This window comes from Aquarana catesbeiana, linkage group LG03 (assembly GCF_042186555.1).
Source record: "Aquarana catesbeiana isolate 2022-GZ linkage group LG03, ASM4218655v1, whole genome shotgun sequence".
NCBI classification, from domain to species: Eukaryota; Metazoa; Chordata; class Amphibia; order Anura; family Ranidae; genus Aquarana; species Aquarana catesbeiana.
The window spans coordinates 436,971,217-436,990,577 of NC_133326.1; the positions used below are offsets into that span (position 1 = coordinate 436,971,217).

At 43.4% G+C, this 19,361-nt stretch overlaps 1 protein-coding gene across 1 annotated transcript in view; it reads left to right on the plus strand.

Annotated features, from left to right (window-relative positions):
* Positions 1-18,586, plus strand: part of STING1 (stimulator of interferon response cGAMP interactor 1) — a 239,718-nt gene extending 221,132 nt beyond the window's left edge. The window contains exon 7 of the mRNA XM_073620792.1: positions 16,916-18,586. Coding sequence (XP_073476893.1) covers positions 16,916-17,022 — 107 coding nt within the window. The 3' untranslated portion in view covers positions 17,023-18,586. The remainder of the gene's footprint in view (positions 1-16,915) is intronic.
* Positions 18,587-19,361: the final 775 nt, after the last annotated feature.

Sequence of the window (19,361 nt, forward strand, 5' to 3'; positions counted from 1 at the left end):
TTTTCTAAATTGTCGCTATTTTTTTATTTATAGCGCAAAAAATAAAAACCGCAGAGGTGGTCAAATACCACCAAAAGAAAACTATTTGTGAGGAAAAAAAGGACGTCAATTTTGTTTGGGAGCCACCTCGCACGACCGCGCAATTGTCAGTTAAAGCGACGCAGTGCCGAATCGCAAAAGACGCACTGGTCAGGAAGGGGGTAAATTCTTCCGGGGCTGAAGTGGTTAAAGGAATATTTCATTTTTATTGTTTCACTTTAAGCATTATTAAAATCACTGCTCCTGAAAAAGCTGCCATTTTTAAAACTTTTTTTTTTGCATTGATACATGTACCCGGGTCCCCATACCCTTTTTTATGGCAATAACTTGCATATAAGCCTTTAACCACTTCAGCCCCGGAAGGATTTACCCCCTTCCTGACCAGAGCACTTTTTACAATTTGGCACTGCGTCGCTTTAACTGCTGATTGCGCGGCCATGGAATGCTGTACCCAAACGAAATTTGCGTCCTTTTCTTCCCACAAATAGAGCGTTCTTTTGATGGTATTTGATCACCTCTGCGGTTTCTATTTTTTGCGCTATAAACAGAAAAAGACCGAAAATTTTGAAAAAAAAAATGATATTTTCAACTTTTTGTTATAAAAAAAAATCCAATAAACTCAATTTTAGTCATACATTTAGGCCAAAATGTATTCAGCCACATGTCCTTGGTAAAAAAAATGTCAATACGCGTATATTTATTGGTTTACGCAAAAGTTATAGCGTCTACAAACCAGGGTACATTACCTGGAATTTACACAGCTTTTAGTTTATGACTGCCTATCTCATTTCTTGAGGTGCTAAAATGGCAGGGCAGTACAAAACCCCCAAAATGACCCCATTTTGGAAAGTAGACACCCCAAGGAAATTGCTGAGAGGCATGTTAAGCCCATTTTTTTTGTCCCAAGTGATTGAATAATGGTAAAAAAAATAAATAAAACAAATTTTACAAAAAGTTGTTACTAAATGATATATTGCTCACACATGCCATGGTTATATGTGGAATCGCGCCCCAAAATACATTTAGCTGCTTCTCCTGAGTATGGGCATACCACATGTGTGGGACTTTTTGGGAGCCTAGCCGCGTACGGGGCCCCAAAAACCAAGCACCGCCTTCAGGATTTCGAAGGGCGTAAATTTTTGATTTCACTCCTCACTACCTATCACAGTTTTGAAGGCCATAAAATGCCAAGATGGCACAAACCCCCCCAAATGACCCAATTTTGGAAAGTAGATACCCCAAGCTATTTGCTGAGAGGCATGTTGAGTCCATGGAATATTTTATATTTTGCTACAAGTTGCAGGAAAATTACAAACTTTTTTTTTTTTTGCACAAAGTTGTCACTAAATGATATATTGCTCACACAGGCCATGGGCATAGGTGGAATTGCACCCCAAAATACATTCTGCTGATTCTCCTGAGTACAGGGATACCACATGTGTGGGACTTTTTGGGAGCCTAGCTGCGTACGGGGCCCCGAAAACCAAGCACCGCCTTCAGGATTTCTAAGGGTGTAAATTTTTGATTTCACTCATCACTACCTATTACAAATTTGAAGGCCATAAAATGCCCAGATGGCACAACCCCCCCCCCAATTACCCCATTTTTGAAAGTAGACACCCCAAGCTATTTGTTGAGAGGCATGTTGAGTTCATGGAATATTTTATATTTTGCCACAAGTTGCGGAAAAGTGACAAACTTTTTTTTTTTTCTTTTTTTTTTTTGCACAAAGTTGTCACTAAATGATATATTTCTCAAACATGCCATGGGCATATGTGGAATTACACCCCAAAATACATTCTACTGCTTCTCCTGAGTATGGGGATACCACATGTGTGGGACTTTTTGGGGGCCTAGCTGCATACGGGGCCCCGAAAACCAATCACTGCCTTCAGGATTTCTAAGGGCATAAATTATTGATTTCACTCCTCACTACCTATCACAGTTTCGTAGGCCATAAAATGCCAAGATAGCACAACCCCCCCCCCCCAAATGACCCCATTTTGGAAAGTAGACACCCCAAGCTATTTACTGAGAGGCATGGTATGTATTTTGCAGCTCTTGTTTTCAAAAATAAAGAAAGACAAGAAAAAGGTTTTTTTTTTTTTCTATTTTCAATTTTTCAAAACTTTGTGACAAAAAGTGAGGTCTGTAAAATACTCGCCATACCTCTCAGCAAATAGCTTGGGGTGTCTACTTTCCAAAATGGGTCATTTGGGGGGGTTTGTGCCATCTGGGTGTGACGGATCCTATCCCACACTCCACTGAGTGCCTCCGTCAATAACACCGCTTACTCCAGTATGACCATCAGACAGATATAATATTATAGCTGCAGTAAATACAAGTCTAGTCGATAATAGCTTGTAGAATCTTGACTGCTTTATTGGACAGAACACAGCCTTTTTATACACATTTAACACAAGGGGTTAGATAACGAGGTAGGGCTGACTCATGGACACTCCCCCCTCCCCTCTAGCAAAAACTTAAAAGACAATAATATAATTAACATGTTAATTAACACAACACTTAAGGCAGACCTGGTGACCAGACAGTTCGTCTCTGCAGGTTAATGTGATCAGCTCTTTCAAGAATCATGTATTGGGCAAGTTAAAAAAAAATAAAAGATTAATATAGAAATACCAAATAACAGGGTGAATGTGGACAGAAAAAGGTCCTTGCAGCCAGTGTCCGCGACAGTGCCCCCCCCTGTCCCATAGTCCGGCAGACCCAACTAGATCCACCACGGGTCAGCTTGGGGCTGTCCGGGAGAGTTTTATAGTTCCGTTTGCCGGGAAAGTCCATCAGCATTCCCATTCTGCTTTCCTGGCCGATACTGTATGGTAAAATTGTAGGGCTGCAGTGCCAAGCTCCATCGTAACAAACGTCCATTATCCCCGGAGACCCGATTAAGCCAGATTAATGGATTGTGGTCGGTGAGCACCGTAAAAGGTTGTCCGTAGAGATAAGGTTGGAATTTCTTGAGAGCCCACACCAGCGCCAAACACTCCTTCTCCACGGCTGCATAACCGACTTCCCTGGGTAGCAGCTTCCGACTGATGTAGGCCACTGGGTGCTCACCGCCATCAGGTCCTACTTGGCTCAGTACTGCCCCCAGACCGAATGTAGAGGCATCTGTGTGGACACAAAAACGTTTGGTTGGGTCAGGGGCAGCTAGAACAGGAGCTGAAGTTAGTGCATTCTTTAATTGTTGGAAGGCAGCTTCACACTCAGGGGACCACAGTACCTGTCGGGGAAGGTGCTTCTTAGTCAGGTCTGTCAGGGGCTTAGCGATGGAACTATATTGCGGGACAAATTTCCTATAGTACCCAGCTGTGCCGAGGAACGCCAGGACCTGGGTTTTAGTACGGGGGGTTGGCCACTTGGCAACGGCCTCAATCTTAGCAGGCTCAGGTCGTTGTTGTCCACTGCCTACTCGATGTCCAAGGTACTGTACCTCGGACATCCCTATGCTACATTTCTCTGGCTTAAGGGTTAGTCCTGCAGCCTTGATGCGGTCTAGCACGACACCCAGATGAACCAGATGGTCCTCCCAGGTATCACTGTAGATCGCAATGTCGTCCAGATATGCACAAGCATAGTCCTGGAGGCCATCGAGGAGTTGGTCTACCATCCTCTGGAAAGTCGCCGGTGCATTCTTCATCCCAAATGGCATTACTTTAGACTGGTATAAGCCAAATGGGGTAATGAACGCCGATTTCGGAATAGATTCCCCATCCAGAGGAATTTGCCAGTATCCTTTGCATAGGTCAAGGGTTGTCAGGAATTTTCCCCGAGCAATGCGATCTAACAGATCATCGACCCGGGGCATAGGGTAAGCATCAGTGGTGGTGCACTCATTTAATCTGCGGTAGTCTACACAGAAGCGAGTTGTGCCATCCCGCTTCGGTACAAGGACCACCGGGGAAGCCCAGGGGCTGCTGGATGGCTCAATGACTCCCAATTCAAGCATCTCCTTAATCTCATGACGCATCCCCTCTCTCACTGCGTCAGGTATCCGGTAAGCTGCCTGTCTTAGTGGCAGTTGTCCCGGGGTCTCCACACGGTGCACTGCCATAGTAGTGTACCCAGGGACTGTGGAGAACATTTCCCTTCTCTGACCAAGGACCTGTCTAGCTTGTTCTCTCTGCGTCGGCCCTAGCTGGTCGTCAAGCTTTATCATCTCTATCCCTGCAGTAATTCTATTTAGCTCCGGGAGCACCAGCAGGGGAAGATTCTCAGAATCTTCCACAGCTGGAGCACATATAGCGGCTACCTCTCCTGATCTTTCCCAGTATGCTTTCAACATGTTCACATGAAAGGTCCGTCGGACTCTTTCATCCGAACATTTAGCCACTAGGTAGGTTGTGTCACAGAGCTTTGCCACAACCCGGTAAGGTCCCTGCCAAGTGGCCTGTAACTTGTCCTGCTTGGTTGGTCTGAGGGCAAGAACCTTCTGCCCAACCTCCAGAGTGCGGTTCCGAGCAGTACGATCGTACCATCGTTTCTGCCGCCTTTGGGCAGCCCGAAGGTTCTCCTGGACAGTGTCCGTGAGCTCCTTCAGTCTGTCCCTAAACTCAAGAACGTATGCTACGATAGAGGACCCTTGGGGATCAATTCCCCCTTCCCAGTGGGCTCTGACTAGATCTAGGGGCCCCCTCACCCGCCTCCCATACAGTAACTCAAATGGGGAGAACCCGGTAGATTCCTGCGGCACCTCCCGATAAGCGAAGAGAAAGTGTGGCAGATATCTCTCCCAATCCCTGTGAGAGGTTGCAAATGTCCTAAGCAGCTGTTTCAGTGTTCCATTGAACCTCTCACACAGTCCGTTGGTCTGGGGGTGATAGGGAGAGCTCTGTAGGGGCTTTATCCCACACAGCCTCCATAACTGCTGAGTGAGCTCAGCAGTGAACTGGGTCCCCTGGTCAGAGATGATTTCCCGAGGGAAACCCACCCTGGCAAAGATCCGGAGCAAAGCATCAGCCACAGTTTCTGCATGGATATTTGCCAGGGGAATGGCCTCCGGGTACCGGGTGGCATAATCCACCACAGTAAGGATATATCTCTTCCCAGAAGGACTAGGTCTGGGCAATGGTCCAACCAGGTCTACGGCAACACGGCTAAAGGGTTCATCAATGATCGGTAAAGGGTGTAGGGGAGCTTTCAGCGGGCCCCCATGCTTACCCACCCGCTGGCATGTGTCACAGGTCCGGCAATACTGTCGGACATCCCCTGTAATCCCCGGCCAAAAAAAAGACTGAGTCAGACGGTGGAGGGTCCGGGACATCCCCAGGTGTCCGGCTAAGGGTATGTCATGCCCAATGCGCAGCAGGTCATGACGATATTTCTGCGGCACAACCAGCTGCCGCTTGGGTGGATGGGAGGCTGTCTTTCCCTCAGTAACCCGATAGAGTAATCCCTGGACCCACTCGATTCGCTCCCTCTCCAACCCCCCAGGGTCCAATCCTGCTCTTTCCCTATAGCTAGCTAAGGAAGGGTCGCTAAGAGTTGCCTGAGCAAATTCTTGGGGAGAAGCCCAAGTCGGGATAGGGTTAGTTGGGGTAGTACGGTCTAGGTCAGGGGTGACAGGTCTTACCTGGGTCCCGTCCTCGAGGGAGCGCACCTCCAGCCGGGCTTGCTGGCGGGTGGTAACAGGATAGGCTTCCGGGGATACATCCAGGGAGAAGGCTGAATTTAAACGTCCCAAATCGTTGCCCAACAAAACCTCTGCAGGTAAGTTCTGCATTATTCCCACTTCCACTTCTTTGGCCCCCGAACCCCAATCAAGGTGAACCCTGGCAGTGGGGACCCGCATAACATTTCCCCCGGCCACCCGCACAGCCACAGACCGTCCCGTCTGCTCTGCCGGGTTTATCATTCGGGACTGTATCAGGGTAATAGTAGCTCCCGTGTCCCGCAGTCCCTGGGCAGCCCGACCATTAATCCACACGGCTTGTCGATGGTGCAAACGATTATCTGTAGTGGCAGCTTGCACAGGGTCTGCCTCATGTAGAATTCCAATATTCTCCTCGCTTGGGTAAGTCACATCATCTCTCTCCAGACAGTGTGCAGCAGCCCGGGCAGGTCCAAGGGGCCTGTTGTTCCGCGCGTCCTGGGAAACATTCTGCGGACAATACCTCCTAACATGCCCTGATTGGTTGCATCTGTAGCAGAGGTTCCCTTTTCCTCGTGAAGATGGTAGCTGAGTGGGGCCGGGGATTGACGGCTGGTGTGGAGGGGCAACGCTCCGTGGAATGTTGGGGACAGGCCGAGCTGGGGTCTTAGGCTCTGGTTGTACAGTTCGCCTTGAATCCACGTATTGGTCAGCTAGGGTGGCAGCTTCATCTACTGTGACTGGCCGCCGATCCTTTACCCAGTCTCTAACTTCATGTGGGATATGATCATAGAATTGTTCCAGGAGGATTAGCTGGAGCGCATCTGCCATGGTAACAGCTTGGCGCCCGGTCATCCAACTCTCCGCTGCTCGGGTCATTTGATGAGCCCATTCTGTGTAAGGCTCTCTCTCCTTTCGGCGGAGGTTGCGAAACCTCAAACGGTGTGCCTCTGGAGTAATGCCGAAGCGAGCCAATAGTCTTTCTTTTACCCGGTCATAGTCCTGGCTGATCTCATCAGGGACATTATTGTACGCCTCTGCAGCCCTTCCTGTGAGACGGCTGACCAGGAGCGTGACCCAATCTGCTTTATTGACACCTTGGAGACCGCATTGACGCTCAAACATTTGCAGGTAAACATCCATCTCATCTTCACCATCTTGAAACATGCGGAAGGCGGCATAGGGTAGCTTTTTGCGGGCCGCTGGAGCTTCCCGGTTGAACATAACTGACGCTCCTTGGTCCCGCTGGAGTTCAGCCATTCGCAGCTGGGACACCTCTGTTAACACTTGACTGATAACCTCCTGCGGGGGGTGAGTACCATACAAGCCAGTCGCCACTGGACGTCACGCTGGAACTTTGCCGCCTCTGAGGTATCTGCTGGTGGGTTACTGGCCTGGTCAATCTCCATTAGTTCGGTGATGAGAGTCGCTTTGGATTTGTTGCTGGAGACTTTTCCACGGGCTTCCAAGAGATCCTTCAAGGTGCTGCGCTTGAGTCTGGCGTAGTGATGTTCCATCTGCTGTTAGGAGCAGGGGGTCCCGGTGATGATTTGGGTGTGCCTAGGCAAGAGGAGCATCCCAGAGCTTGCCACCAATTGTGACGGATCCTATCCCACACTCCACTGAGTGCCTCCGTCAATAACACCGCTTACTCCAGTATGACCATCAGACAGATATAATATTATAGCTGCAGTAAATACAAGTCTAGTCGATAATATCTTGTAGAATCTTGACTGCTTTATTGGACAGAACACAGCCTTTTTATACACATTTAACACAAGGGGTTAGATAACGAGGTAGGGCTGACTCATGGACACTCCCCCCTCCCCTCTAGCAAAAACTTAAAAGACAATAATATAATTAACATGTTAATTAACACAACACTTAAGGCAGACCTGGTGACCAGACAGTTCGTCTCTGCAGGTTAATGTGATCAGCTCTTTCAAGAATCATGTATTGGGCAAGTTAAAAAAAAATAAAAGATTAATATAGAAATACCAAATAACAGGGTGAATGTGGACAGAAAAAGGTCCTTGCAGCCAGTGTCCGCGACACTGGGCATTCCATGGCCTCCGAAACTGCGATAGGCAGTGAAGAGGGAAATCAAAAATTTACACCCTTAGTAAGCCTGAAGGCGGTGCTTGGTTTTCGGGGTCCCGTACGCAGCTAGGCTCCCAAAAAGTCTCACACATGTGGTATCCCCGAACTCTGGAGAAGCAACAGAATGTATTTTGTGGTGTAATTTCACATATTCCCATGGCATGTTTGAGCAATATATCATTTAGTGACAACTTTGGGCAAAAGAAAAAAAAATGTGTCTTTTTCCCGCAACTTGTGTCACAATATAAATATTCCATGGACTCGACATGCCTCTCAGCAAATAGCTTGGGGTGTCTACTTTCCAAAATGGGGTAATTTGGGGGGGGGTTTTGAACTGTCCTGGCATTTTATGCACAACATTTAGAAGCTTATGTCACACATCACCCACTCTTCTAACCACTTGAAGACAAAGCCCTTTCTGACACTTTTTGTTTTAAAATTTTTTTTTTTTTGCAAGAAAATTACTTTGAACCCCCAAACATTATATATTTTTTTTAAAGCAAAGGCCCTACAGATTAAAATGGTGGGTGTTTCATTTTTTTTTTTTCACACAGTATTTGAGCAGCGATTTTTCAAACGCATTTTTTTGGGAAAAAACACACTTTAAATGCACTAAAACACACTATATTTCCCAAATGTTTGATGAAATAAAAAAGATGATGTTATGCCAAGTACAAGGATACCAAACACGACATGTTCTAAAATTGCACACAAACGTGCAGTGGCGACAAACTAAATACATTTTTAAAAGCCTTTAAAAGCCTTTACAGGTTACCACTTTAGATTTACAGATGATGTCTATTGCTAAAATTACTGCCCTCAATCTGACCTTTGCGGTGATACCTCACATGCATGGTGCAATTGCTGTTTACATTTGACACCAGACCGACGCTTGCGTTCGCCTTTGCGCAAGAGCGGGGGGGACAGGGGTGCTTTTTTTTTTCTTTTTCTTTCTTTTTTTTTGCTTTTTTATCTTATTTTTAAACTGTTCCTTTCAATTTTAATATAATATAATATAAATATCCCCTATGATAGCAATAGGTAGTGACAGGTACTCTTTTTTTGAAAAAACTGGGGTCTATTAGACCCTAGATCTCTCCTCTGCCCTCAAAGCATCTGACCACACCAAGATCGGTGTGATAAAATGCTTTCCCAATGGCGCTGTTTACATCCGGCGAAATCTAAGTCATAAAATGCTCGTAGCTTCAGGTTTCTTAGGCCATAGAGATGATTGGAGCCATTCTGGTCTCTAAACAGGTCTATGGTCAGCTGGCCGAATCAACGGCGTCATTCCCTGTTGAGACAGGAGAGCCAGAGAAAAACATGGAAGACGGTGGGGGGGGGGCATTCCCTCCCACTGCTTGTAAAAGCAGTCTGGAGGCTAATTAACTGCTAGGATTGCTTTTACATGAAAGCTGACCGCTGGCTGAAAAGAATGATACCAAGATGATACCTAAACCTGCAGGCATCATTCTGGTATAACCACTTAAAGTCCAGCAACATACCAGTACCTTGCTGGTCCTTGTTGGGCATATATTGTAAACTTTTTTTTCATGCAGCCTGTAGGCTAAACGAAAAAAAGAGATTGATCGGTGGGGTATGCCCACCATTAGAATACCTCCCTTCATCCACCCACTTCTAATGATGGGCATATATGCACCGTTTATATATGCAGAAGCATGGGGGCATCCTCCCGCAAAAGGTAGGAGCAAATCGCTCCTCCGCCCAGTGCTGCCCCCACGCTTCGGCATATATGCTGAAGTATGTAACTGTGGTGGTGAAATCCCCTCCAACAGCGCTGGAGTCATGGCTTTATGCTGTCAAGATAAATAAATCCGCGCTGCAGCTGAATGGCGTACCTGAAAACAAAAAAATGGTTAACAATAAAACACCATAAACTATAAAAAAATTACATACTTGAAAAGCAAACATGATAAAACCTAACAACAATAAAACATTGCAGAATAGAATACAGTAAAAAAGAGCAGAACAATAGAGAGAGAATAGAGAGAGAGAGAACAATAAAACGACAACTATTTTTTTTTTTTTTATTTTATATTTTTTTGTGTATTTTTTTTTTTTTTTTTTACATTTTTTTTTATAACTAACTTTTTTAACTGTAACTGGTACCAAGTTCGGGTCTCTCAAAATGCGATGCCATCTTGGGAGACCCTGTGAAAGTGTGTCCTAGTCTGTGCAATGCTGTACCCTACGCTAAATCTAAACTAGTGTATGGTAGCGCTCAAAACATTCACCAATGCATAGACCAGGATTGTCAGGACAGGAGGGACAATAATACCAGGTGTCAAGTCTATATCCGCGCTTTCTGCAGACATGACATTTTCTTTGGGGGGCTCGTTGGGTAGGGGTACTCGGGAGGACATAAGGAAAATGCCTCTCATGCAGCCGGCTTACTGCATTTGGCTGGGGAAGGTGAGGTGGAGCACCGTCTGGATACAGAAGGGCTCTGACGATCTCTTCCTGGAATTTAAGGAAGGATCCCGTCTGTCCTGAAGCTCTGTATAGCACATGAGCGTTCAGCAAAGCCAATTGAAATAAGTATACAGACACTTTTTTATACCAGCATCTGGCCTTACGGGCAACTAGGTACGGCGCCAACAACTGGTCGTTGAGGTCCACCCCACCCATATTTTGGTTATATTCGTGGACACAGAGGGGTTTCTCCACAACACCAGTCGCCGTAGTAATTTGGACCGTCGTGTCTGCATGAAGGGAGGTAAGAACGAAAACATTTTTATTGTCCCTCCACTTCATAGCGACCAAATTATTACACTGCAAGCAGGCTCTCTCCCCCAGCCTAAGACGGGAATCTACAAGCCGCGGAGGAAAGCCCCGGCGATTAGGTCGCACGGTACCACATGCTCCAATTTGATGATCAAAAAGGTGACTAAAAAGTGGCATGCTCGTGTAATAATTGTCCACATATAAAATGGTACCCCTTTCGGAATAAGGGTGACACCAAGTCCCACACAATCTTGCCAGCGGTTCCTATGTAGTCAGGGCAGTTTGTCAGCTCTACGTGACTATCTTTGCCCTCGTAAACCATAAAACTACATGTATAGCCTGTGGCCCTGTCATGGAGCTTATACATCTTGACCCAGTATCTGGCACGCTTGCTGGGAAGGTACTGTTTGAATGACAAGCGGCCAGAAAACTTAATCAGGGACTCATCAACGCAGACAAGTTGACGGGGAGTAAACAAGTCTGCAAAACGTTGGTTGAAGTGGTTTACAAGGGGCTGAATTTTGTAGATCCAATCGTATTCAGGGTCTCCACGAGGACGACAGAGTTCATTGTTGTTGAAGTGCATGAACCGCAAGATCTGCTCATATCGAGCCCTGGTCATGGAGGCAGAGAACAAGGGCATATGGTGAATTGGGTCAGTGGACCAATATGACCGCAACTCACTCTAATGCCACGTACATTCCGACAACAAAATCCTAGGATTTTTTCCGACGGATGTTGGCTCAAACTTGTCTTGCATACACATGGTCACACAAAGTTGTCGGAAAATCCGATCGTTCTAAACGCGGTGACGTAAAACACGTACGTCGGGACTATAAACGGGGCAGTGGCCAATAGCTTTCATCTCTTTATTTATTCTGAGCATGCGTGGCACTTTGTCCGTCGGATTTGTGTACACACGATCGGAATTTCCGACAACGGATTTTGTTGTCGGAAAATTTTATCTCCTGCTCTCCAACTTTGTGTGTCGGAAAATCCGATGGAAAATGTCCGATGGAGCCCACACACGGTCGGAATTTCCGACAACACGCTCCGATCGAACATTTTCCATCGGAAAATCCGACCGTGTGTACGGGGCATTAGTTATGCCCATGTTGAGGGAAAGGCCCAGAAAAATCTTAAATTCGGAGACCGTAATTGGTCTCCAATCTCTGGCAAGGGATGACTGGGGAATAGTGGCGATGTGTTGACCATCGTATAAATTGCTTTGGTCCACAATAGATCTATAGAGATCTTCGGTGAAAAACAGCAAATAAAAATCCAGTGGCATAAAATCAACTGTTTCCACCTGAATTCCGGGTTCGCCAGTGAATGGGGGAAGTACGGGTGCTGCAGAAGTGGTGGGCTCCCAATTCGGATTGGCGAATGCAGCAGGAAGGGAACCATGGGCACGACGGGCCTGTGTTCGTCTTCTTGGTGGCAGCGGGACACTACTTGTGCTTGCTAAAAGTTTAATTTGCAATGAATATTTGGTAAATGTCACATTTAGTCCTTACATATACTCAAAATGGCAGAATGGTGGCCACCGCTCTGTTTATTACTTGTGCACGTGGCACGTACACCATGCATGTGATTGTGCTGTCAATAGACAGTGCAGATCACAGGCAAAATGCACAGAGCCAATTAGAGTGGCTCTGTGCCTTGTGGTTACTGTGATAGCCAATCACAGCGATTACATTTGAGAGACCACTGCTTCCTTTCACAACAGTGAAAGGGGAGAAAGGACGATCTTATATATGAAGGATTTATTAAATGAAGGGTCTTGTTTTTTTAACCATTTTCCTCCTCATCTGTATATCTCATCTCCATCCTTTCTCTGTATGTGACCTGTAAATTATAGCTTCACTTCCCTTCTCCTGCATATTAGCATTTTCATCTCCATGTCCACACTCCCACAGTATATCACCTGTACATTAAGCCCTTCATTTCCTCCTCACCTCCTGTGCATGCCTTTATTACCTGTACATTAATGATGAACTGTAACTACTGGTAAATAACCCCCAATGTCTCTGTGACTTAATCAGGGTAACATCAGGCTGCATAGCATATATATATAACATAGGGGGTTATTTACTAAAACTGGAACGTGCAAAATCTGGTGCAGCTCTGCATAGAAACCAACCAACTTCCAGGTTTTATTGTCAAAGCTTAATTGAACAAGCTGAAGTTAGAGCTGATTAGCTACCATGCACAGCTGCTCTAGATTCTGAGTGCATCATTTTTATCTCCCCCATAGAGTCAAGCTGATAATCAACTTCAGTAAAACAGTACAGAACTCTGCTACCTATGATTGTCCTCATAGACAGCATTCATCACAGTAAAGTCCACTGTAGCTCTGGTATCACACATGAACAGCTGGAGGGATCCTAGGTCCAAAAGTGGAAAAAGGGCCACTTCACTTCACCTGGAGTACTCTCGTAGTAAAAAGGGAGAAGCTTCCCAAACTAGCTGGGTCGTTTGGAGTAGCTGCATGCTATTAGGCTCTAGACCACCTCCCCCCACAAGGTATTTTACAAGCTTTGATTAAAGGGACTTATTGTGAGTACTCATAACTTTAGCTCTTGGCTAAAGTTTTAGTTAACCAAACATTTTAGTGTTCAATGCTGAACTTTAGCTGTGGCTGACTTTTCCATAGGGTATGTGATAGCCTCTTCATAAGGTCGTACATCCATGGCATACATTGTTTTGCTTTGCGTTTATCTAGCAAGGTTACTTTGCGTTATAAGCAAGGAAGCTCAGACCTCTGTAGTGTACAAATGTGCTTTTACTATACAAAAATGCTGTACATACAAAACTATTACAATATTAGGAATATCATACAAGACTTACAGATATACAGGTACCTATAACAAGCCAAATGCTACCTACTTCCTAGCAAATAAACAGCCTATGGTCTGTAAACAGTAGAAATATGCTTAAAAGTTACTTAACTCAGGTTACTGTGTGTTCATAATCTCCACTGGCAATGAAGACTCAAAGCTTCTATAAGCAGTTGCTGGAGATCAAACGAAAGCATCTTCAGGTATCTTCTTCCTGGCTGGTACAGACTTTTCCTTGTTCTAAGGCATGATGGAGATTCCTGTCCAGCTTATGCCTGACCACTTTTTATATGTCAGGTTATCAAGCTTTTGTTGACACCGGTTACCGACTTGTTTATCTTAACAATAGACTGGTCCACTGTACTTTTCAATTAGAGAAGTATTATCAAATTCTCCCTCAAGATGGAACTCTAGTATCATACATGCCATAAGTTATATATGTTAGGTTGTCAATTATTTACGACAGTTACACAACAGTTGACTGAATAATAGTCAACTAAAATATACCAATGGTATCTAAGTTCCAATTGTTTGAGGACAGCCTGTGTACTTGTTACCAAGGCATTAGTTTGAGAAGCATCCACTCAAACACACTCAACAGTAACTTGATTTCTGTTTCTATCTAAACAGATTGTTTTTTTAAAACTAGTCTTGATGGAGAAAAATCATTCCTTATATCAAACGCAACACATGCATTCAGTATCATCTTGGCTGGAGCTTAAAACCCCTTTGGACCCCTTAAAACACAATAATATGCATTAACACATTTTAAAATGATACGCTAAGTTAAAGATTATTCAGAGAGTAGTGGTTAATGATTCATACTCTGAATGGTCTAAGGTTATTAGTGGTGTACCCCAATGTTCAGTGTTGGGATCCTTACTTTTTAATACATTCATAAATGATATAGGGTCTGGAATTAAAAGTACCATTTCAGTCTTTGCAGATGACGCATGGGCGGCACATTGGTGTAGTGGGTAGCACTCTCGCCTAGCACTCTCGCCTAGCACTCTGCTAGGCGAGAGTGCTACCCACTACACCAATGTGCTGCCCATGTGTCATCTGCAAAGACTGAAATGGTACTTTTAATTCCAGACCCTATATCATTTATGAATGTATTAAAAAGTAAGGATCCCAACACTGAACATTGGGGTACACCACTAATAACCTTAGACCATTCAGAGTATGAATCGCTGGTTCGAATCCCAACCATGACACTACCTGCCTGGAGTTTGCATGTTCTCCCTGTGTCTGCGTGGGTTTCCTCCGGGTACTCCGGTTTCCTCCCACACTCCAAAGACATGCTGGTAGGTTAATTGGATCCTGTCTAAATTGGCCCTAGTATGTATGAATGTGAGTTAGGGACCTTAGATTGTAAGCTCCTTGAGGGTGTAGGGACTGATGTGAATGTATAATGTATATGTAAAGCGCTGCGTAAATTGACGGCGCTATATAAGTACCTGAAATAAATAAATAAAATAAATGACACCAAGCTATGCAGTGAAATGACATCCTTACAGGATGTCTCCAACTTACAAGCTGACTTCAATGCACTGTTTAATTGGGAAACTATGTGGCAAATGAGGTTTAATGTTGAAAAATGTAAAGTTATGCACTTGGGGGCTAAGAATATGCATGCATCATACATACTAGGGGAGTATAACTGGGGGAATCAATAGTGGAGAAGGATATTTGTATTCTGGTAGATCATAAGCTAAATAATGGCATTCAATGCCAATCAGTGGTTTACAAAGCAAGCAAAATCCTTTCTTGTATTAAAAGAGGTATAGACTCCAGAGAGAGCAATATCATTTTACCCCTGTACAAATCATTAGTATGACCTCATCTGGAATATGCAGTTCAGTTTTGGGCACCAGTTCGCAAAAGGATATCTGGGAACTAGAGAAACTGCAGAGAAGAGCAACAAAACTGATAAGAGGCATTGAGGAGCTCAACTATGAGGAAACATTTGAGGAACTAAATTTATTCTCTCTTGAGAAGAGGAGATTAAGGGCCATCATCAAGGGGGAACATGTATAAATACATAATTGGTCCATATAGTGAACTTGATGTTAAGTTATTTACTTTAAGGCCACCACAGAGGAAAAAGGGGTACTCTTTACATCTGGAGGAAAACAAATGTAATCTCCAATTACGGAAAGGTTTCTTCACAGTAAGAGCTGTGAAAATGTGGAATAGACTCCCTCGAGATCTTGTTCTGTCCAGTTCAGTAGATTGCTTTAAAAAAGGCCTGGATTCTTTCCTAAATGTACATAATATAACTGCATACTAACATGTATAGGCAGGGCTTTTTTTCAGCGGGAACGCAGTTCCGACACCTCCTGGACTAACTGTATGTAATGGTAAGGGGTCCTGGGGTGTGCTGCAGGGTATTGATGCTCACTGCTGGGGGATCTATTCTAGCTGGAGGGGATATATATTTGCAGGGCGGGTCTATTGTTGCTAAGGAGGTCTATTGTTGCTGGTGGGGGACCTATTGTTGCTGGGTGTGGGTCTTATGTTGCTGGGGGGTCAGTTGTTGCTGAAAGAGATCTATTGTTGGGGGGAGGGGTCTATTGTTGATGCCTGCCGGAGAGTCTATTAATGCTGGCTGTGCGGAGATCTGTTGACGCTGCCAAGAGTCTATTGTTGCTGGGGGGGGGGGATTTTGTTGTGGGTTGCTCCATTGCTATTAGGGGGATCTATTGTTGCTGGCCGCAGGGGATCTATTTTACTGCTTTTCTTGATATCATTACCAAATTCCATACAAATTACTTAGCAACACAAAATGATACTTGGTTCTTTATTGTCTAAAAGGAGCAGTACTGGGAGGTGGGTAGGGGATGGAACCAAGGGATGGTGCTCGGAGGTGGGTAGGGACTGAGAAAAGGGGTGACTCGGAAAGGGGGAGTTCCTTCACCTATTGTCTGAGAAAAAAAGCCCTGTGTATAGGTAAAGTTGATCCAGGTAACATCTGATAGCCTCTTGGGGGATCAGGAAGGAATTTTTCCCCTGCTGGAGCAAACTGGATCATGCTTTGCTGTTTTTTTTTTTTTGCCTTCCTCTGCATCAACTGTAGGTATAGGATTGTGCACATAGGGTGGATTATTTTTTCCAATTTATTGGTTGAACTAGATGGACTTTTTTTTTTTTTTAAACCAGACTAACTATTTAACTATTCTTTTTAATGGCAGCGTGATGTGCCTATGAGGCCAAAACAAAAAATATACCTGCCTCTCTGCTGGAAAAAAAAAATAGGCAGGTCATTTTTCTTGGTCACGTATGCACACTAGATTCTCTGTGAAGGGGTCTTCAGTGTGGGTACAATGCTTTCATCACTATCAGGAGCACATAGAATTAGACCTGCTGAGTTATGAAATACAGAGGAAATAGAATACCTGGAAGGTAAGATACATTTAAATATTTAATTTAAAGCCATGAAAATACCATAAACAGTAAACACGTCATACATAGGGAAGAGCTGTAATTATAAATAAGGTTATATTATGTGGTAATGTTAAATACAAATAATGCTAAGTGGAGTTTCTTTTCTAATGAAAGTGTTAATCTTGTATTCTAGATTGTCCTAAAGGTGAAGATCATAGTGAGCACCTGCTTTCCCAGGAAATACTGAAACATTTAAAGCAACAGCATTTTGAAGAATATGACATTGGTATCAGAGCCTAATGTTGTTGACTCCCCATCAGTCAAGAAACATAACACTTCACTCCTCACCTACTGATGTGTAAAACCCTTCAAAGGATCTCAATTTTAGTGCTTTAAACTAGATACCTGTTTACGCTGCTTTCAACATTCTAAAAACTGATAGAATCACACCATCACCACCATTATTATTTTATTGCAGTAATGCTCATATAGTGTTCACCCATTCCCCTTACATAGTTCCCTTTAGTCTGTCACAACTTAAAAACTCTTGTATATTGTGACAAGGATTGGAAAATTGACTGAGAGGGAACATTTTTTACTGATCACCTCCTATTAAAACCTAAAACAATCAATGTTTATGCAGTATGTTTAAAGTTAAAAAAATATCCCCAAGAAATAAACTGCCTTACTCTATAGATAAACAGTTCAGTCAGCAGTAGTAAAACTGAGCATGGCTAAATTAGCAATAGGTAAATGTATAATATGCATAGTAAAGTAATGTGATTCTGGCAGAGGCATAACCAAATTTTATCATACTTACTGTATTTCAAAAGACCACTGACAACACGCAAAAGATTCTTAAAGTTGACCAAGATGTTGGAAGTGACCCCTAGTGGTCAATGATGTGTTATAACCACCAGCATACACATGCTCTAGATGTTGTTGAAGGGGGAGAGAGTTCCCTTCCACCAGCCGTTCATTACATGGGGAAGACAGCGTTTTGCAGTCATATGACCACATAGAAAAACAAGGAAAAAGGGTAATGAATTTGCGATTTATGTCAAAATGTATGAATGGCAATGGGTGGTAGTGGAACAGTAAAAAATGCCCACAAGAGGTAAACTGCCTTACTTTATAGATAAACATGTAAATAATAAGCAACAATTACAGGCAGCATTTAAAAAGTGAGGTACAGTAAAGCCTACATTTATACCTTAGTTCATTGGTGTTCAGTGGGAGTATGGCCCCCTAGTTGTTGGTGTTCAGTGGGAAATTTTCCCCTTAATTATTTGGTGTTCAGTGGGAGAAATCCCATTATGATTCATTGGTGTTCAGTTAAAAACTTGCCTCTTGATTTATTTGTATTCAGTGGGAAAATGTTTCTTAATTCATTGGTGTTTAGTGAGAATTGACACTTAATTCATTGATGTTCAGTGGGAATGTTTACTACAGTACCAAGCAAAACACAATGGGGTTTATTTACTAAAGGCAAATCCACTTTGCACTACAAGTGCACTGCAAGTGCACTTGGAAGTGCAGTCGCTGTAGATCTGAGGGGGGCATGCAAGCAAAATAAAAAACAACATTTTTGCTTGTACATAATTGGATGATAAAATCAGTAGAACTTCTCTTTTCAGATCTTCCCCTCAGATCTAGAGCGACTGCACTTCCAAGTGCACTTGTAGTGCAAAGTGGATTTGCCTTTAGTAAATAACCCCCAATGTGTTTTAGGGTGTGATTCTAAGTATGCCCATGTTGTGTAAGAAATATCTTATTGCTTGACAGCTGTGTGTCTTCATTTTCCAAAAGCTTGTGGCAAAAATGTGATTTCGCCATGCCTCTGATTAAATATGTTGGAAGGTTTACTGTGTCCAGGCACTTCAGGACCTCAGAAAATGCAATATGTAGTCAGGAAATTAGGTGCATTACTTATTCCCCTTGAATGCAGAAGGTGGTCCTTGGATTGTAGGTCCCTTTATCTACCAGAAAAAAAACACTCACACCTGTTGCATCCCCATACTCAGGAGAATGTGTTTTTGGGTGTCATTTTAAGTATGTACATGGTGTTTGTGAGAAATAACTGGTTAAAAAGACGACTTTGGGGGAAAAAAACTAATTTGTGGCGAAAAATTACAACTTCAAAAAACTCACTATGCCTCTTTCAAAATACCTTGGATTGTCTACTTTTCAAACAGAGATCATTTTGGGGGTGTTTGTATTGTCCTGGCATTTTAGAGTCTCAAGAAATTAGATAAGCAGTCAGTATATCAGGGTTGATAAATTTCACACATAATAAATATATATATATATATATATATATATATATATATATATATATATATATATATATATATACACACACACACACACATACACTGTATACTATAATTTGCAGACTCTATAACGTTCACATAGAAGAAAAAATATATACATTCTTGCATTTTTTTTACCAAAGAAAAGTTAGCAGAATACGTTTTGCCCTAATTTATGAAGAAAGGGTTATTATTTGAAATAACAAACATTTAAAATATGATGGTACTTTTTCCTTTATATAGTAAAAAAGTTAAAAAAAAAAAACAGTGGTGATTAAATGTTACCAAGCTCTATCTGTCTCAAAAAAAGAATTTTGGTACGCCATT